Consider the following 22,108-nt stretch of genomic DNA (forward strand, 5'->3'; position numbering starts at 1 on the left):
CAGGCGGCGGCGCGTGTATTTTTTTCCTAAAGTCATGCAACGAAACCATAGGGCTCTAGGCGAGGAGACGCTCGCCAAATTGGTTGTGATACAATGCAGCGTGCCTGCAAAACTCCTGTTTTATGGTGGGCATTGCACTGCATTGTGACCTAACCCTAACCCTAACCGTAACTCTACAACTCTAACCCAAATCCTATTTAAAAATATATATATAACAAATTTAATTGTTAATTGTTGTACAAATTAATTGTTGTTATTAAAATGTTGTAAATAAATCATGCGTTAATTGGGAAAAAAATGTTAAACGAATAAAGATAGGAAAATACAGAAAACAGGAAAATCATTAGAAAACGGATGGGATTCGATCCACCGACCTTTCATACTTGACGCTGGCGCTCTAATCGCTACCCTATTGAGTCATATATGAACTTGAATTTTGAATGTGCTATGTATATGGCAATACTGTGACGTCATTGAGCGACGAAACAAGCCCAACCAATAGCAGCGCTCACTACAGCCCTATGTTCTTGATTGACCTAGGAAAAAAAATCACGCCGGCGGCCCAAGGAATGGATAGAGAACATGGGTCCCAATAAAACCAATATGCCTAACCCTAACCCTAACTTTAATCCTAACCCTAACCATAACCCTAACCTATTATATTGATATAATATTATATTTATATTGATGTAAATGACATTGGTTTTATTGGGACCCCTGTTCTCTATCCTTGAACCGACGTGGCCGTGTCAATGCAACGCATGTGCCGTCATTAGAAAACAACCATACAATTTTCCCAAATAAATACCGGTACTAATAGTAATACTACTACTACTATAGTACTATTCAAATTCATGTCAATTTTTACGTTTTAAACTCTGCACATGTGTTGACAACAGAACGTAATAAGTTTTGCTGTTTCGCAACGTTTGAAACACGCTCCCATTGATCTCTATATACTTTACCTCTCGTGCTCATTGTTTCTTGAGAATTACTTGTTTATTATTCCTGTAAATAATCTAGAAAATGTTATTAGTTAAATATTATATTAAAATTATTTTGCTATAAATTGTTTTGTTTAATTAATAAAAATGTGTCATTTTTTGTTACTAATTTTACCTGTAGGAACTTTTTCAAGGAGTCCTAGGACCAAAGATGGCGTTTAGAGTTCTTGTTGGTTGTAAGAGAGTAATTGATTACGCTGTTAAAGTAAGTTAACGTCTTATGTAATTTAAAATCATGTCTGTAAGCATATTAGCTAACTTCCACACATCTTGTATTGTAGATGTTTTGAAAAATTGAGCGGTGATTTTCTATGTTGCTTCGATTTCGAAGACGATTTTGACCACTGCCACTGGCACTGGTACTAGGCATAGTGATAGTACCATAGCTTAGCATAGTACCATAGCATAGCATAGCCTAGCATGGCATAGCCTAGCATAGAGCCTAGCATAGCCTAGAGCCTAGCATAGCCTAGAGCCTACCATAGAGGCCTAGAGGCAGGCATAGAGCAGGCAGGCATAGAGCCTAGCATAGAGACAGGCATCGAGGCCTGTCAACATAGCCTGAGGTCGAGGCCTGTTAGCATAGAGACAGGCATCGAGGCCTAGCCATAGAGACAGGCATCGACTATGCCTGCCAACCTAGAGGCAGGCATAGAGCCTAGCATAGCCTAGCTATAGCCTAGCATAGCATAGCATAGCATGCCTAGCATAGTACCATACCATAGTGCTGCCACTTCAACTTGAACTTTGAAGTTGGAGTTGCAGTGTTTCTAATTTTCTATTAAAATATAAATTATAATGCTAAATAAATACGATATCTATTTGGCTGGTATTATTTCTCCGGCAGCCGGAGAAGCAGTGGTGAAAACCATCGTTAGTTCTCCGGCCGCCGGAGAATTAAGAACAAATTTTCTTGTTAGATCTCCGGCGCCGGAGAAACAAGTGTACGTTTTTAGCACTAGCCGCTTCTGTGGCTTTGCCGTAGAAGCAGTGCTGAAAATCATAGTTAAATTCTCTGGCAGACCGAAGTGTCCCGCCGCCGCTGTATTAGGCACCTGGCAGAGAGAACTTACACTGTGAGCAGTTTGCCATGTGGTAGCATGGCGCTTCGGCATGAGTAATGAAATGGGCGCTTGTTTATCCGGCATGGAGTTTGGCAGCATAGTCTGCCTTTTGCAGAGAAGCTAGTTTGATTTCTTGGCTTAGTTGTCCGGCTTGCCGGGGAAATAATCACTTCGTATCTATTTACTACCAAAGTCTTAATGTTTCTATACTCTCTTTCACATATTATTGTCGACAATTTCCTGTAAATGCCATCCAAATGCTCATCTGCAACAAACGCTGACTGCCGCTGCACACTGACACATAAATATATAGTATATTATACTATCTAATGTTTGTGTGATTGGTCTTGTGCATTCGTGTAGCCAGCAGCAGGCCAGTCAGTGTTAGTGTGTTGGCGCGATCGATATTAGCGCGTCGAGTCGAGCGTGTACATGTGAGCGAGCAGCAGCAACGAGCGGCTGCTACGAGCGAGTGGGCAGCAAGCCAGCAAGCGTGTACATGTGAGCGAGCAGCAGCAACGAGCGGTTGCTACGAGCTATGTCGCTGGCGGAGGTATGCACTCTCCGTGAGTGCCCTCTGTCTAGTTGGTTGTGTGCTAGGATTAGAATATCATGTACATTTCAGTCTGGGTCTTAGTCAACCTATATTGTCATGACGGAAATACTGTCTTACACTGGAAACAGCTGACTCATTTACCTAACAACCATCTTGTAATTAGAACTTTAAGCATTGACATGAACACCTGAATGATGTGCCTGCTAGTGCTATTATGTTTAGGTCAGGTAATTTTGTGAACTATAACATTTGGTGTTGTACATTGTCATTTTTATTTCAAGCTAAAGTTCTAGTTCCGGCCGGAATTTCAAAATTCAGATTCGGCTCAACCGTATTCGCTATAAAATTTCTATTTTAGAGTTTGGACAATTAAGTTCCCTTTCTTGTTGCAGGTCAGAGTGAAGCCTGACAAAACAGGTGTGGTCACTGACGGAGTGAAGCACAGTCTAAATCCATTTGATGAGATAGCAATTGAAGAAGCAGTTAGATTGAAGGAGAAGAAAATTGCTACAGAAATCGTAGCTGTATCATGTGGACCACCAAAGTGTCAGGTATGAGTGCATTCTTTAACCCCTATCCTTTCATACTGTATTTGTTTGGATAAAATAAAAAGTTCCTGCATATTGCAGATAGCAGCCTACGTGTTACGCAGCGTAATCTGCCTGTGATGATATTTACGGATGTAGCGGAATAGAACTTTGCTGTATGGGCATCGTTAAATTTGTTAAACACATATAAATTAATGCACATTGTAGCAAAAAATTGGAGTATGGAAACGTTTGATTGGTATTACTTGCAGGAGGTTCTACGCACAGCTCTCGCTATGGGAGCTGACAGAGGAATTCATATTGAAGTTCCTGATGAAGAATATGCCTCACTACAGCCAATACATGTTTCCAAGATATTAGCAAAACTTGCAGCGCAAGAAGAGGCTAGCATGATCATTGTTGGGAAGCAGGTATTGTTGGCTTAGCAAGTGTCTATTTTAAAAGTTGAACATTGTTTCTTGTTAGTTTATATATATATATCCTTGTATTCCTCATGTCATACCTTTGCCAAGTTTAAAGTAAATTGGTTTTTAATGAATCATATTATAATGAATGCAAACATGGATTCCATACATTTTTTATTATATTCAATTATATCCTTATTAGGTGAGCTACATTTTATGATTCTATTGCTTTATTTACATTCATGAGTAACAGCTTATGCCTGTATATGCCTTATGCTATGACTTTACCGTTCATCATCACATTCTTATACAGGCTATTGATGATGACTGCAATCAAACTGCTCAAATGACAGCTGCTTTTCTGGATTGGCCACAGGTATACATGAATCACAGGCATACTGTTTCAAGATAACAGTTTGACAGTCAGTCTGGTTCCCCTCCTTTTCCCACTATCGTATCTTAGTTATTGACATTCTGTAGATAACTCAGTATCGAAGTCCATCTTAGAAAACACATGTTCATGCAGCTCCTTGCTGACCTTGTGTAGTTATGTAGAACGTGTATAAATGTCGAAAGGTAATGACATGGGTTTTATTCTACTGATACCTACAACATCCAGGCGACTTTTGCCTCCAAGATTGAGAAGACAAACGGTGATTTGCTGGTGACTAGAGAGGTGGATGGAGGCCTGGAGACAATAAAGGTCAAGTTGCCAGCAGTGCTATCAACTGATCTGCGTTTGAACGAACCAAGATATGCTACATTGCCGAACATCATGGTAAGAAGCCATATAGGCTAATTTAGTGGAACTACGCCCCATAGTGTTAACCCAAATGTCCAGTAAAAACATGTATATATCCTAATACTCGATTGGCCGTGATCACCCCCAGATCCTAGGTAATAACCCCACGTTCATCAATCACATATCATAGTATCGAATTACTCCACAACCTGACAACCTAGCGCACGTGAACAGTGAGCGTGCCGCACTATCCGTGTGTGGATAAGATATGATTTTTAATATACTATTTCTAATGTACGAAATGTACCATCCATGTATTTTATGTTTGTATTAAACGGTGCGCATGCGTGGCGCTCTACTAGAAAAGATGGCATTCTTGTTGGTTTGTCCTGCTGCTGGGTCGTCAATTTAGCGCATTTTCTCTGTTATTTAATGCTGTTTACTTACATGATGAACGGGCGTAACACGTGCACGTAAATAAACCCTGGCCAACACAATGTAAGGTTCACTGCCACTGGCCAAAAGTAAGCTACACCCACTTCTTATCGATTTTTTGGTATGCCAACGCTGCTAGTATAGTTTGGATTCAGGAACCTGTGCGTCCGAACATCCCACACACGTTTCTTGAATGCCAACTAAAGTTGTGCGTGAGGTGTTCTAAATCTTCTGCGTACGCACTTGTGCATACGCCAAGTGCGTACGCATTTCTTCTTGAATCCGGCGCTGAGATCACTAGTGCATGCTGCTAGTTGCATGCTGGGTGTGGATTTTCTAAGGGCCCGGCGGGCCTGCTATTATTAGAAATGCAGGCCCAAGCCTTAAAATATGGGCATCGGGCCCGCGGGCCCGTTAGGATTTCGAACCCTGTAACTAGATTTTAATTTGAGAGACAATGAGAAAAGTAGATCCTCAATCTTACCTCCTGTACCAAAACCATTTAAATATTGAAGAAAAGTGACACTGCATTTGTGTTCTTAAGTCTCCAACTGCCTTGGTATAACCTACATGGAAAAATCTCAAGCTATACGCTATACCACTGGTGCCATGCTCATATTTCAGTTATATATCATTATATATCACTGGTGTCTCACTCGTACTTCAGAGTTCTCACTCATATCCCATTGATATTTGTCTCATGTTGCAATATTTTGCTCATATCTCATTGTCTCTCATTCATATCTCACTTGTGTCTGTCTCATATCTCACTCGTATCTCACCCACATCTCACTTGTGCCTCAATATCGCTTTACAGAAAGCAAAAAAGAAGAAGATAGACAAAAAGAAACCAGCTGACCTTGGCGTGGATATCACGCAGCATGTGGAGGTTTTGAAAGTGGAGGAGCCCCCAGTGCGACAAGCTGGAGTGATCATTGAAAACGCCGAGCAGTTGGTAAGCAAACTGAGAGAGGCTGGCCACATACAATGAGGTGATTGACACCTAGGAATCTATGTTTTAGTGCCATAATGAAGGAAGTTGGCAGCATGTTTTGGTGACATATCTGAGATTTCGAACAATAGTATTTTTGGTTCCATTGGTTTTTAATACGTCTACAAATATAGTCCAAATTACTGCTAATTTTGCTTCAAAACATTCTGTGTTAAGTGATGGAACCTTTTAGATTTAAAATATTATTTGTTATGCAGCGGTATCTGCTCTAGCAGTTGGTCAGACTAGTTGCATATATACATGTGCTAATGTTTGATTATTAAGGCTGCGTAATTGAACGAGATCATAATAGTTAACGTTATATATTAATGTAATTAATGTGTTATGATATTAGTAGTAACACATTGTGATCACCATTCCTCTTGATACATACAAGAGAAGCTTGTTGAATTGTATAATTGTTTAATAATAAAGCATATAATAAACCACAGTCAGAAAGTATCTTTGCCTAATATTAACTTGACTTCTTTGATTTGATAAACTGGATATTAAAACGTTTGATTATACAACATTTGTGGAAAGAGTTTGGTGGCACGTTGGTGTCTATGGTCTACACGGGTAGAGCTATATGTTATTGCACTTTTCTAATTGCATTCACACTAATTGTACAATATATGAAAGTGTCAATGACACTGTAGCTCACCACAAAAAAGGACTTTGTAGCGATGGCGTATGAAATAAATAGGTTATGCTGCGTTCCGACATGTTTTGTAAAACTTTACTCTAATATAGACGTTTTATCGGCAGGGTGGAGAGGAAATACCAATTTTGCATTAAAGATATTGTCAATGAAATCTTGTAAAACGAACCAGACGAGTGTGACACCACACTGTTTGTGTCTATATAATATGCTATATAATTGCCAAACCCTACCTAATTTGCATAATTTTTTTTTAAATATCAAAACCCCTAGCCCTTCATTCACATACCAAAAATGAGCAAAATCCGTTGAACCTGAACTGACTAATGCCAATTCCCATTTTTGCCAAAAAATTGCCGTGGCTTGAAAGTACGTCGACTGGCGTGCTTCAAAATAGGACGTTTAATATGGGAGCATAGCAGTAACAACTATACCCAATTTCAAACATGTGGGCCAAACGGTTCCTGAGTTATCGTTAACCGTAGCGAAATGTTGACGGACGTACGACGGACGACGACCCATGGCAATAGCTCAGCTTGACGATGTCAAGGTGAGCTAAAAATGACATTCCGTCCGTCCGTCAACATTTGGCTATGGTGAACGATAACTTTAGAACCGTTTGACCCACATGTTTCAAATTGCATACAGTTGTTACTCCTATGGGAGAGATTTGAACGTCCTATTTTGGAGCATGCCAGTTGACCTACTTTCGAGCCACACCCACTTTGGCAAAAATGGAAATGGCCATAAGTCAGTTCAGGTTCAACGGATTTTGCTCATTTTTGGTATGTGAATAAATAAGGACTGGCCCCCAAACATCACATGGATTTTGATATTTTTTAAATTATGCAAATTAGGTAGATTTTAGCAATTCCACTATGCATTTCAGTGTCTGCCTACGGTCAACGATAACTCAAGAACCGTTTGACCCACATGTTTCAAACTGCATACAGTTGTTACTCCTATGGGAGAGATTTGAACGTCCTATTTTGGAGCATACCATTCGACCTACTTTCGAGCCACGCTCACTTTTTGGAAAAAATGAAAATGGCCATCTAGATTCATTCGATTTCGTTAAATTTACCTACCTACCTACCTAATCATACCTACGTGTAATATTGTGTTTTAGATTCTTTGTTACAGTAATTTGACTGGAATATTTTATTACTTTTATTTGCGCGATAATCGAAAACCAAAATGGCGATCATTTAGGTGTAGCGCCATCTCTCGCCCAGGTTCCAGACTTTCAGATCTGAAACATTTCTTTTCGCATTAAAACTAACCCTGAAACAAAACAGTGAAATTTGTATTAGTATAACACAGGGAATAACGACATTTGATCACATGTTGGCCCGTCATAAATGAAACACTTACCACATTTTAAATATCATCTCCCTCTTCTATCATACCCAAGGTGAGCTATAGCGTCATTGACACTTTCATTCATTTCTTTGTCGAATATGTGCGTACATGGACGTTATTATTAAGCACCACACAAATGTGATGCAAAAATGGATTTCCCTAACAGGCTAACATATTACAGAAACTCGTAAAATTGTAACACCACTTTTAATACAGATACAAAATTATATCATACTTATTCACCGGTTGACATAATTTCTGTAAGATCCCGATCAAAAAAGCAACAGCACCGTACGCTAACACAATTTACCCATATGTATACATGCACTGCACACGTTGGCACCAATGCAGATGATGAAATAAAGCTGGAGCGAGATAGCATGGCAGAAGCCGTACGGGACTGATTGTTGAGCTGCTGATGATTGCAACTTCGTTCCAAAAACATTATGCACAATGAGAACTAAACCAAACAATGACAGCATGGTTGCATAAGCCTCTACTATAAGCTGCGTTCACACGTATACACGGCCTAGCTGGTACCGTACTTAGTTGGTGCTAAGTTCGGTTAAAATGCGTTCACACGAGATACACGAGATTCGAGGCTTAGCTAGCTAGGTATAATATAGACTAGTACCCGGTCGACAGTTCCACGCGCTACACTAACGTCGTGCAGCGAACGGGTAGCAGTCTAGGTTAGCGCGCTACAGTTTCGCAATTCGAATGCGTTCACACGACAAACAATACGTGCCGAATATACGCGGCTTAGTTGGCGCGGAATATGATTCCGCGCTAAGCAAGCCGGAGCAATCGCGGCTAAGCAAGCCGCGTATAATTTAGCGTGTGAACGCTTAAATACGGAACTAAAAGCCTCGTGTGAACGCAGCTATAGTGACTGTCAGTGTGTCAGAGGTCACTCAGGGTCACCATTATGACAGATATCGTGTATGGTCACTAGTGACAGTTGGTGGGTCAGATAGGTCACTAGTGACAGTTGGTGGGTCAGATAGGTCACTAGTGACAGTTGGTGGGTCAGATATCGCGTATGGTCACTAGTGACAGTTGGTGAGTTAGATATCGCGTATGGTCACTAGTGGCAGTTGGTGGGTCAGATATCGTGTATGGTCACTAGTGACCGTTGGTGGGTCAGATCTTGTGTATGGCCACTAGTGACCGTTGGTGGGTCACATAATATCGTGTATGGTCACTAGTGACTGTTGGTGGGTTAGAGATTGTTTGGGGTCGCTGTATTGACCATGAATGCTAACAATGCTAGCTGAATGAAATAATCGCACAGAGCAGCTGAGAAATCACTACAACACTGTTACATAACTTTAAGAAAATGTCGTGTACATACATTTCTTCAATGCTATTGGAATGACTTCGTGTATCAATGATGTACGTGCCGCACTGATGCGCGAACGAGAGATGTCAGCTTTACAGGCTCTTACAAACTAATAACAACGATTCACTAAATGCAGCCTACGAATGTAAAGGCATGATTGAAGCCACATTTCTCGTATTTCAACGATATCAGAGAAATTTACCATTACACATGTAGCATTTACAGAAAACACAGATCCTGCAAAATATGCAGAAAAAAAACATTGTTACGAAAATAGCCATTTCCTAGCTAAGTAACACAAAGAAGCTATCTGTGCATAGCCAATCAGCTACTTAACTTCTTACCTTTTTACTTTCCTCTTACTAACAACATACTCACCTATATTATAAACAGAACTATGCACAAAGGCTAATTGAATAAAGTCATTTGGTTTAGCCCATAGTAAAGATACTATCAAATTCTTACTCTCTTAATAAATAGGTAAACGGACATATTGCAGGGGTGAATACAGTCCAACTGCAAGACCAACTTTGCAACAATCTGACATCCACTTGCAAAATGCATTCATCTTCCACGCATATCTCACACTCCGCTGCTAGCAAAACATCTTACCATAGTGAAATAACTTTCATAAATGAGCAGCTTGGAACATTACATAATAAGACACCCTGAGCCAATATACAGCAACATAGAACACTGACATCAACGTCAGATGCAACATCGACACTGGATAGCATTGTGTGTCTCTGTAGTGACATCTAGTGGATAGAAAGCTCAACTTCCAGCACAGGTCTCGTAGGCGAAGCGGAAACTGGAGGCTCTACTGGAGAAGACTAATATGCAAATGCAGGGTGAGGGGGTTCAACTGCTACACTGGTGTAACAGTCACACCCGTATGCAAGCATTCGATTGTCAGTAGCATTCGGGGCGTGGATTGCTGATTTAGCCATCCTAACAACTCTTAGCGATGCAACTGTGAGTGTGCGCCGCAATTAACAGTTGCTGACAGTAGAATTCACAGCCTCCATTACTTTTCAGCATCCCTATGCAACCAATACATGAAGAAACTACAGAAAGGTGTCAGATATTCTTACATCATACGTGACGTATTCGAAAGTCTGTCAATGGAACTTTCTGGATGGGCAAATTATGTTGGAGATTCCTTGCATACGATTTTGCAATCCACACCTCCACCAACCAACATGACTATCCCAAGTATTATTTTAAGTTATAGCTAATTTAAATTTAAGTTATCATCATTGGAATGAAATCAATCACTTTTAGTCACTTTTGAATACAGCAAAGTTTTTGTATCCTTAAATAGACAATTGGCTAGTTTTTTATGACCTTCGTAAGTTGTAAGTTAGAAGAATTTCTTTGCTTTCGCTTCTTGACTGTTTCTGGAAAAAAAAGTTAAAAACAATTGGCGAAGAATTCTACGATTAATCTACCACTAACCAGTTACACTTTATTGAGGGATCAGCAAAAGATTGTAGAAGAACGTTTTTAATATTAGTACATTCAGCTCTCGTTATGCATCACCCTATTTAACCTTGTTGAACGTCCCCGATTAAATACAATCCTCAGAGTGATACACGTCATTAATTCGTAATTGCTTTGCTATACACACGCGTGGTTTACGTAGACGTTCTAACTGGAGTTATTGCATCGTCACATTTTCCAGGAATGCATCTAAAACGTATTACAATAACCTTTCTGTGCACGTGTGGATGCAGACACACATACGTATACAATTAATATAAGGGTTCATATACATTAAGCATGTTACAGACCCTATTCCATTCTAGGTTCACTGAACACTTTGTGTTTGCGAGTTGTAAGAAAATTGCCATAGTTAGGTAATACCTTCCGTACCTGTACATAAAGTATCCGACTAACAGGAAGAAATGCCCCGCTATCATGATGAAAAAGTATGTTGGAGTCAGACAATTTGGCATGTCAGGTTGTGGAGGACACTGTGCTCCCTGGAATGTGAGAAGAAAACAGATGTGGGCATAGTCGACCTGTGCAGAATTCTGCAATGCTCTAATACAAAATGTCTACCAATGATACCTAAACACTGAGCGGGGGTAAAACCGACTGGTTAACACTTGGACTAACTTGCAAAAGCCATTACCTAAACTGGGTTTATTTACGTGTTTGCAAACTGATTCTTAAATCAAAGGATTTACTTAAGACCATAATTTGCCTAATGCATTAATTACACCGTAGATATTAGTCAGATGTAAATAGGATCGGAAAAGACCACTAAATCATCTAGCCAGCGATCTTCGTAGTCTACGTGATTTACGTAGCACATCTGTATATGTTAATCTCACCCCTCGCTGTGACATCGCAGACAGATCTCGCTTCACTACAGATACTCCTTCCCGAATCTCGGACAACACCTGGTGGTGACCGCTGTCCAGCGAACCACTGTCCGAAGGCTGACCAGCTCCCCCAACATTAGGTATTCGCTGCTGTACATCCGAGATGGCTTGCCTACAGAACAAAATCTCGACATCAAGAGCTGGTTCTCCATAATACAGTTAGTGCAATGGCAACATTTCTGCTGTTAATGGCTACTAAATATACGAGAACAAACTGACATTGTCACCGCGGACACATGCCACTCGTGTACACTCAGTTCACTCACTCATCACTTCATGTACTTCATGAATTCAACCGGATGCATCCGACCATAAAAAATCTACAAGTCACGATCAAATCAAATCAAGTCTCACCTTAGCTGCTGTATGGAATTCACAGCTTCTCTCTGAGTTGTCATAATAGCATCCACTTCATGTCGTTTGATAGAGTCTATCATGACAGGGGGACCCCCACCCTGATGTGGCACTCCTGGCTGAACTGTATAATATCAAAACAACTACGATAGGACAAGAATGAACGCAATCCTTCTTATCACAATTGCAACAAATATTATATATGATACTCGTTACTATCAGGTAGAAGCTCACCATATTCAATAAATGCATATCTACGGTCAACTCTTCAAATTCCGACCGCCCTCAAAACTGGATCTCACATTAAACGGGATGATTTTTTAAGTCCCAACACTATCTAAGATCTATAAACCAAGCTTCACAGAAAAACCAAATTGAATGGACGGTCCCAAAATTAATGTGATTGGTATTGGGAGAGTTGACTGTACCTCCACCACTCCTCAAGTCGAATGCATTATCTAATTTTTAGTTGGGCTTTCTATCACTTCATTACCCATAACCAATGGTTGTTGAGATAGAATGTTCCAAAGAAAATGCTTGGCAATGTAGTATCACGTAGTTGACATTTTGGTGTTGCACGTGGGAAAAACGAGTACAAACTGGGCTAGCTTGACAAGTGTAACACTAATATCCAATGAAGCATGGTTTTCTCTCTCGGACAAATAGGTCAATTGGTTCTAGAAGATTGTATTTCATTTTATATTCTGCATTCCAATTCGTTAGCACAAACATCATAAAGCAGGGTCGTCCGTGCACTGGACATTCACAACTCGCGGTCTCCGCGCGAAAATAAACGAACCGCCGGCCCTCGCAGCTCATGCCAGGGGGCGCCGCGTGACATTACCTGCGCCACCGAGGCCCGACACCATCGCCATGAGGCTCTCCTGTCTGCCGAGCACGGCGTCGAGCTTGTGATGAAGCTTGCGCATCGTGTCGTGAATCTGCGTCTGCCCGTCGAAGATCTGCCTCAGCTCCCGGTTCTCACGAGCCTCAAACTGCAGCCAACAGAGAGAACGGTCGGTCATTACACATCGAGCAGCGCATGGGGTTGCTTAGAAAGGAGAGAAGGACAATGACTGATGGCCAGTGGCGAGTGAACGTGGAAAGGAGGTCAGGGAGCATAAACAGAGTGAACAACAGAGGGATCAGTTAAAGGAGGAGCATGAAGAGGAAGAAAGGCAACAGAAGGTAGAATCACGAAGGAAATGAGGAGTTGGTGGCAAGCAAGGATTACAAGGTAGGTAAGAAATATGAGCAGATAGAGTAAAACGGAAGGAGTAGTAGCAAATTTATGAATAGGAAGGAGGGAGTAGGATGGAAACAAGCAGGAATGGAAGGGTTATGTAATAGAGGTGTAGGAAGAAAGAACTAAAACAAGGAGAAGGAAAAAAATGAAGGGAACAAATAAGAAGAAAGAAAAAATCAGGAATAGAAAAGAATAGGAGGGGGAGGACTAAGAGGAAGACATACAATGTCATCCACGTTCCAATCATCAAGCTGCTGCTTGTCCGGATGCTGCTGCCGGTAATCCTGCTTCTGCTGCTCCAGCTTCTGCTGGTAGTCCTGGTACTCCTGTTGGTAACGCAGCCTCTCCTGATCCGTGGCGAAGCCATCCTGATTAATCTGCAATCACAGCCAGCATGACCATCGTTCCACACCATGGCAACTGCTTTTGGGAAATCTCACCTCAAACATTGTAAAACCGAGTTCACATGGTGAAAAGTTTACAGCTCGTTATACTTTTAACTAATTGATAACGTAAACATAAAATTTAGCCAATCAAGCAGTCGCATGCAATGAGCTGGAGAAGCGAACATGTTCTGATTTACCAACGTTTAGTCACGGAACCATTATAGTGTCCAACATTCGGCCAAGTAGAATTTCCACCAAACCCTAAACAAAGTAAAAAAATGAATTGACGCCGCGAGCAAGAGACAGCGCTAATTGCGATGCGTACCCCCTCATTAGGTGGAATCAGTGTGAACGTGAGGAAGGAGAGAACGTCGTGGTCGTCCGCGAGACCTCCCGTCGCCGCCGACACGCCAAAGTGGCCGGACGTCGGCAGCTGCACGTTGTCGGCTCTCAGACACAGCTCGTAGTCGTCCGGCTTGTTCGTCAGGCCGTTGTGATACAGCACCTGCGGTGACGAGAGAGACACAACATGCTAGTGCCGCCGCGTTCGTGGACGAGCAACCTCACGCGCATAATCGAGCGTCTGTTTCGGGAGAGTAGTGGAGTTTATAGGTGGGATTTGTGCCATGGGTCATTCACATCACAGGGTTCTCCTCAGGGTTTTAATGCTTGGAGGGTCCCACGCGACCTAGTTACCAATTCGAAATACGCTAATTGCACATGTTTACATTTGAAAAACCCAACATAGTCATGCTATGCACTTGACATATATGTCTCCAAACTGATTGAGTTTACAGATGTAATGGGGATGCTTATGACACACGTAATTGATTCTAATTGGTACAACCCCCCTCCCATCCGTCCATAAACCATAAACAACATCGCTTATGAAATTCCTGGGCAAAACCCGCATCATTTGCATTACACATGGGTATTTTTCTCTCAGAGATAGAACAGAGCTGAGATAGGAACGGAGAAGTGACACTATCCATGTTCGTTGCACTCGAAACGTACCACCAGCGTGTTCTTGTAGTAGGTGACTTTGAGTTTCGTTGGGAATGGCTTGTTTCTAAAGTCACGCAGACAGCCTCCGAGCTGCTGTGAGAAGCCATCCGAGTGGTGATCGTACGTCTTCGTGCCGTCATTAATCATCGCCAGTACATATGGATTGTTGTGCTGGAATCGATGTTCATAACAGCTTTTAGAGATATTTTTGCATGGCAAGCATGTGGCTAAGACATTTCACCCACATAACTGCTTCACAAAAACTGTGACAATTACTAAAATGGTGAGCATTTTCATAAACTACAATTTATATGAATATAAAATGTGTTATTTAACAGCCACGACCTATGCATAGGAAAGGATCGCTATGCAAAACTGCACCCTTTTCAAGGTAAGCGGACATGCGCACATGGTAGCACCCCTGTAGATAAATTTCCCTTTATTACATGATGCCAAACATTTAGCTTTCTAAGAGAAAATCTTTCCTGAGAGAGATATTTCAGCAATTACAAACACCTTTACTTAAGCCTGGGACACACCATGCAAATTTATTCGCACGTCCGCGGCGATCATGTATCCACAGCGAAAATCGCGGCGAAAACATTCGCACCCGCATGCGATAATTGGGCGGACACACCATGCAAATTTATTCGCACGTCCGCAGCGTACACACTACACGCGATCTACTGGCGCCACACTACACGCGATCTACTGGCGCCACACGGCTCCAACATGGCTCCAACAGTCATGTGGTCACGTGGTTAGCATACTGATCAATGATTCGCTGCATTATAACAATCGGCCATTATTCGCACTAGACTGGTACCCGTCCTTTTTCACAAGCTCGATATAGGCCATTATATACATATGTGGCTTATATGCCATATAAACATGTTTGATCGCTGTGAATTTCGGTGCGTATGAAATTCGCAGCGAAATTCGCCCGCGCTTGAGCGGACACACCATGCGAATTTCGCTGCGATTTTACAATCGCTGTGGACATGCGAATAAATTCGCATGGTGTGTCCCCCGCTTTACATAAGTTTAATAAACCTATATAACATGTATAACAATCTTATGATTGCATAGTCACATATTTCATAACACAGTATATAATACGCCCATTCGATAATTATGTGTACAACACTGCATCTGAAAAGAGGAAATGACACATAATATAAATAGAACTTTAATATTATGTTATATAATAACATATAAAACTTTTGCAACTTAGTCAAAAACCAGGTTAGTTATTTTTATATTAGGCCTACTCTTAGTTTGTTAGGTAGTTATTGAGTTAGTTACAGTTAGTATTAGTATAAACACATGTTAATGGAATATTTTTATTTTTAATATTTTTATTTTAAGTAATTAACCATCATAATCTGTGAATCTTGCAGTTTTGGGCAATAAATGAATTTGAATGTGTAAGCAGCTAATGTATGATTGCTAGCAATGACAACAAAATTATACAGAATGCTGAACAATACTGAAAGTACAACAGATCTGGCGCACGCGAGATATAACACAACATTACAATTTCTCTCCACACTTACCTGCCCATCGTTGTCAAATGAATCCATAAACACACCGAGGCCTCGCCACTGATCATTGTTGCCAAACACAGGACCTTCAACTCCCTTCTGTTCTGTGAACCAGATTGCCTAAAATACATACAAGTTTATTTTAATAAGCAAAAAAGTTATCAGAAATTTCGAAATTTGCTTAAAGATTAGCATACGATTTTTCGTATGTATCAGTAATTTCCATTCAGCACAAGCACGCATGCACACGCACATGTACATTATATGAATTACTACTCTACTATATATTATAAATATGAAATAATAAGTAATAATAAATCTTTAAAGGGATAAATTCAGATATAAATTCATAAATTTAGATATTTTCAGTTGAAATAGGTTAAAATTACACTACATGAAAAGTTTTATGGTTCAATATTCATTAGAAATATTTTTTTTTAATGTTTTAAAACTGATGGCTATACCGTTGCTTACAACAACGGTGGCGCCACTGGAAGCACATTCACTGAAAAAGTTGCGCAAAGCAACGTTTCGGCTGCTAGCGGCAGACTGAGGGTGTTTCTTATTTATTAAAAGAGCAGAGGATAACAATATCTTAGAAATGACACTTAATTAGTTTCAGTTATAACATGGACGAATTTGTCTTAAAAATAACCATAGTTTGGTTAAATATCATTTAGGTATAAATATAATTGCACTTTTGTGATTAGCCCTCGGTCTGTAATGTGCAAAATAAATTGGCAAATGCACAACTTTTCCAGGGTGGCAGCACAAATCGCGGGTGTCATGTCAGCCCCCAAAAATAAAGATTTCGAAATGCAATGTTGTTTTATGACAAACGTGAATGTGATTATAAAAATTTTGAGGTATATGCTATTATTTATGCATTTACTATCATAATGTACTATAAAATTCTAGGGGAAAGTATTAACATTAAAACACACAAGTTAACAGAATGTTAACTAGTGTTAATTCAGCCCTGGGTATAACCCCAGGTATTCACCAGACAGGTAAACTAACTTACCTTTGACCGCACCTGTTGCACCTGAACATCATACACCATCTGGTCCCTTGACAGGGATAAGTCATTTCCGCTTTATCACAAAAGATAAGTACTGCTCACAGATACAGGCCAGCTGCTACTCATGTACTTAGATATGGCATGCACATAACTGAGGCAAAAAAACAACTTACCATCCCATCTGCTCCGATTCTGCCTCGACCATTTATTCTTATCGTTACTTCAATCTCCCAGTGATCCGCCTGAAACGGTGTATTTGTCCACATGTAACCTAGTCGAAACAATAAGAAACAGAACATATTTATGTGACACTGTTCACGAATAAGGCATGACAAATTCCAATTGAAATTTAAATACTAAAATGTTATTCAAATTACACTAGACTACTACCTTGTGAGCTCACACAATCACACATATTAAGGAAAGGTCACTGGTCTGCAACTCTCTTCCTGTCGCTGATGCCTCGTTCTTTCTGTTTTCCATTTCTAACTCTCTCTCTCTTTCTCCCCCACCCTCCCCGCACCCGACATCTCTCTTTTTCGCTCTCTTTCTCATTTGTGCACACACACGCACTCACCCATACATCGTGCTCTATTATTAAATCTGCTTTCTTCCGAAATCTACAATGCATCTACTCAAAGTAGTGTTCTATGCAAGCATTTTGTGCATAAAAATGCTTTGCATCAAAACAAGCTTTCTTTGATTCAACCTTGCATTCCGATGTTTACATTGGAAAAACCATCCCACACTTTTGTGCAGAATAATATTGACACAGCGGCTCTGTGCGACTCGACTTCTATGCATATAAATCTGTGCACCTTTAGGGCATGCAATATAGGACATAATTAAGTGGAAATTCTTATAACTTTGCTAATATCTCTCAATAAAGGTAGGTTTGGCTGAAAGGTTATTGTTTTCTCAATGCTAGTTTATTATGAGGTATTTTAGAAAACGGTATATTTCATTGTTGTACAAAACTGCCTTAAAAAATTCAACTAGACTAGGGCACCTGAGCATGCTCAAGTAAATTTTGAACAATGGTCATGACAGTTTGTTTATATTTTGCAAACTACATTCGTCACTTCACAAGCCTTGTTTGCCTATGGGCATTTATGACAACTTTTCATCAGGGAAATGTAGAACTTTTTAACAGGAGTAATAATTGTTGATGTCAATCCATAAAGGAAATTTCACAAAATTATTCCATACCTTTTTGGCTTCTAATTGATGGTGTAATCCTGACTTGATCTTCACTAGCTATGGCATCTGAAATTTGTTTTTATAAAATGCAATATTAATAACAATCAATATAATTATCAGATCTGATTATCAGATATGCTGCCATCCAGTGCAGCTTTTTTAAATTATTTATAAATGGCCAGATCTACACAACATATTACAGGAGAAAATATTTCCTCATAACCTTGTAACCTGATAAGGATTAGCCTTCAAAGTCCAAACAACTATACCAAAGATCGAGAGAAACAAAGCTGACCAAAATGATGGATCAACACTGTGGATTGTAATAAAATGTTTCCATTTCATGGTTAAACATAGAAGACAGACAATTCTAATCTGGAATGACAGAAACAAAAAAGCTAAACTTCAAGGCATCTTTGAAGAATACACGTCAAAAGCAGCGATGAGGCTCGGATGATCAAGGAATACGAATAAGTTTCATTAAACAAGGGAATACCAAGCTTTACTTGGGTATAGCAGATCTTGTTAGGTTTTGCATGAAAAAAATGGATGCAAAGATGGGTGTAACTAGGTTTAGCCACAACAACCTCAGAACTCAAAACATCAACCGGAACGAGGGGGGATACAGGCTTAGTCGCGTGTGGACTAAGCTATTGACCACCACACCATCTGGTGGTCAAAACTGTTATCATCAGTTATCATTGATCAGTTTGCTTTGAGAAAGCCTCCTGGCTGGAGGCGAAACGTTAGCGGTACGTTTCCAATATTCACGGTCGAGTACAAATTAACCCTGTTATATATATTAGTCTACCAACCGAATGAACTTAGTTAAGTAACTTATTAACTTAACTTAATTTATTTATTATCAGAACTATAATGATGAATTTTAGATACCCATTCTATTACATTATTAGGTATTTTAACCAGATAAAAATGAATTGAATCATATAATTGGCCAATTGCCATCATTATGCAATCTAGCTAGCTCTAGAATTATACCTTTCAACACTCTAAATTACACGTAATGCCGAGCAACATAGACTGTAGACTGCTAGGGCAAGAGCTACTAGTACAAGGCCTGCTAGGAAAACCTAGGTCTAGTTAGAACTTTATTTCCTTATACACACCTATAGGTTGCAATGTTACAGACAAAGCTTGCTATAAATAATTACTGTTCTACTGCTCCCGGTACTTAATTAGGTCAATCACTATCATTTAGTGTATGTACTGCTCATACTGCCTACGTGGTACTAAACAAATAAATTGTGCCCCGGAAGTTTGTATAATCCGACGCTATTCTAGAGCCCAACGTATAACCTTCCATACACAAATGTGGAGAATATTTGTATGACACAAATTATAAACTTGAAATGTCTGTTGCCAGAACAGATTTACAATCTTAATTTCAGTGCACTGCCACTGCATGACCAGTGATGATTTCATTAGTTGGTAGAAAACACGTCATCACGATTTTAAGCAAGAGTGAAGAGACAACAAAGATTACAAATTAGGTTAACAACAATTGTTTTGATTAAGTTTTGAAATTTTAATATTGTGACAATTGATTGGTATTTGATCAATACAGAATACAAAGAAAAAAAATATTTCTGAAGCTAATAGTAATAATGCATAGCAAATGTTTTATGATCATTCATCAAGAAAATTGATAATATTCTCTGTTTCGTTGCTGGCCCGTAGATCGATATAGTGAAGTACCTTGCGTTGCGCCCGCAAAGGAATACCCAGGTTTTGGACTGGTCACTGGCTTCAAAATGTAACGTTGAATTAAAAGTTTGTGTAGAAATGATGAAGAAGAAATCCAAACTTGTGTGGTAACCTGAATAAACTTTAATATATATGCTCGCACACAGTGTGTCCATCTTGCACAAAGAAACAAAGAAACGCGCACCGCACGTAAGCGCGTGTGCTTACTCTCCCGACCACAACCAGAATCCTCGACTCCTACCTCTCTGTCTTCCCCAAAACCCCCGCCATGTCTACACTCGATCTGCACCCCTATTTCACAATGACTCGAGAATCTGCCTAACCTAAAACACGCTTATCCAATTCCCTGTAACATCAATGCGGCCACACAAAATGCACGACGCTGTATCTAGATAGACTATTACTAAAGCTGCCAGGGTCTGTCTCCCTGGGTACTACCGGAACGTAACCTGGGTACGGTCCGGTATACCGGAACGTACCCTGATACTATCTAATATGCCGGACCGTACCTCGCCTACTCCACTATCGAGTCTAGGGAGTCGCCTACGCCTACTCCCTAACCATATCAGAGTTACCAGAGTACGTTCCGGTATACCGGACCGTTCCCAGGGTACGTTCCGGCAGTACCCAGGGAGACATAGGCCCTATCAGCATCACTAAAACAACCCCTAGTCTAACTCCACTGACTACTCTATGTAAACATCTGTAAAACATATGTTACATTAATCATTTATGTTGTGTACCAGTTTTCTAATTAATTATTGTCATACAAAAACTCACCAAATTTATCCATGCAAAGCTATTAAGGCCTACAATAGCGTCATATTATAAAAGGCTTCTAGGGAGAAATTTAACGGTTTAATGAAGTATGGTCTATGGATCAAGTACAACGGGTATTTATTCATTTGCCTGATCAGCTGCTGGATCATGGAAGTCACTAACTCACTTGACTACATTAACTTACGTCCTCCATGTCCCCAAAATGGAACAGTTCCATCCTTTTGTGCTAAGAAAGGACCTTTAAAACTGTACTTGTACTCAAATCTTTTAGTTGGATCATCAGCAGACTGTGCTAAAATAAAAGCTAAGCTTATAAGAAACAAACATATGTGTGCGATGCCCGCCATGTTGCCACTAATGCATTTACCCCCCGAAACGTAGAGCGTCGCCAACGTTGCGATCGGAGTTCCTGAACACGCAGACATTTATCGATTCTCTTATCGAAAAATAAAGCTAACCTAAACTTATGGGTAACACTTGAGTCAAACTTTTAAATGTTTATAAAATATATAATATAATTTAAAGTTACTCAATATTAGATATATAATATTATATCTACGAATATGGTAACTTCCGCGTCTCCGATAGTTGGTAACTGAACGGATTTCATTTTAACATCTTTATGTTGTGCTTCTGTGATTAGCTCCAGTCTAGAACATCAGCTGGAGAGAGATTTGTTGGATTGCTATTGGCTGACGCATAGCGACCACGGGGTGCATCGCTGTATATGGATGTAATAACATCAGGAGTAAGATAATATAGATCTATATTATATATTATCTATATCTATATTATCTTACTCCTGATAACATGTTATTATATACAGCAATAGACAAATATAATTATAGAGTCTACCTATATTATTTCTATGTATACAACCCAGTGCCATAGACTTATAATGTCAATATTGATAGCATAGATATCATATATACGTGCATAGGCCTATATGATATCTATGATTGTTAGCTTTTACACATAGAGTATATATAGAAGAGATATAACTATTTCATACAACAACCGGTGATGTATGTGATCAAAGAGTCGTTTTTTGCTACGCCATCTTGATTCAAAATGGCCACCATAAAAATTACAAACTTAGCAATTTTTCGTTCACGGGAAGATATAGAGACGTGAAAAATTGCAGACTGTCGCAGGTTAATAAGCTCTCATATTAAAACAAGACACACAATCTCAATTATAATTACAGCGGCCATATTGAAATTCAACATGGCCGCCATCACATTTTACTCTGTACTTCAAAAATGATCAATGACATAGTATAATAGATACAAACAAACATGGTGAAAATGTTTGAATTACCGATTTTTCTCAGTATATAACAAAACAC

General features: G+C 39.8%; 3 protein-coding genes across 6 annotated transcripts in view; 1 reads left to right on the forward strand and 2 right to left on the reverse strand.

The window, feature by feature from the left end:
• LOC106821290 (phosphatidylglycerophosphatase and protein-tyrosine phosphatase 1-like) overlaps window positions 1-955 on the reverse strand; it is a 23,608-nt gene extending 22,653 nt beyond the window's left edge. Inside the window, exon 1 of one of the 4 annotated variants that reach the window (XM_014826036.1) lies at window positions 869-955. The gene's annotated coding sequence lies outside the window, so the exon portion shown is untranslated. The remainder of the gene's footprint in view (window positions 1-868) is intronic. The other 3 variants (XM_014826037.1, XM_014826041.1, XM_014826039.1) reach the window with 3 other exon arrangements.
• Window positions 582-6,219, forward strand: LOC106821289 (electron transfer flavoprotein subunit beta-like). Its single transcript, XM_014826033.1, has 7 exons — window positions 582-586; window positions 1,139-1,209; window positions 3,017-3,175; window positions 3,424-3,582; window positions 3,890-3,952; window positions 4,196-4,354; window positions 5,571-6,219. The coding sequence occupies exons 1-7, from the start codon at window positions 583-585 to the stop codon at window positions 5,742-5,744; spliced, it is 789 nt and encodes a 262-aa protein (XP_014681519.1). The 5' UTR covers window position 582; the 3' UTR covers window positions 5,745-6,219.
• A 2,848-nt stretch (window positions 6,220-9,067) lies between these two features.
• Window positions 9,068-21,121, reverse strand: LOC106821295 (protein ERGIC-53-like). Its single transcript, XM_014826049.1, has 12 exons — window positions 20,945-21,121; window positions 18,265-18,321; window positions 17,229-17,326; window positions 16,047-16,154; window positions 14,500-14,661; window positions 13,811-13,990; window positions 13,324-13,476; window positions 12,698-12,848; window positions 11,854-11,977; window positions 11,449-11,611; window positions 10,985-11,094; window positions 9,068-10,509 (listed from the first exon to the last, which is right to left on the reverse strand). The coding sequence occupies exons 1-12, from the start codon at window positions 21,105-21,107 to the stop codon at window positions 10,473-10,475; spliced, it is 1,506 nt and encodes a 501-aa protein (XP_014681535.1). The 5' UTR covers window positions 21,108-21,121; the 3' UTR covers window positions 9,068-10,472.
• Window positions 21,122-22,108: the final 987 nt, after the last annotated feature.

The sequence above is a fragment of the Priapulus caudatus genome, unplaced genomic scaffold, assembly GCF_000485595.1.
Source record: "Priapulus caudatus unplaced genomic scaffold, Priapulus_caudatus-5.0.1 Scaffold67, whole genome shotgun sequence".
Lineage (NCBI taxonomy): Eukaryota > Metazoa > Priapulida > Priapulimorpha > Priapulimorphida > Priapulidae > Priapulus > Priapulus caudatus.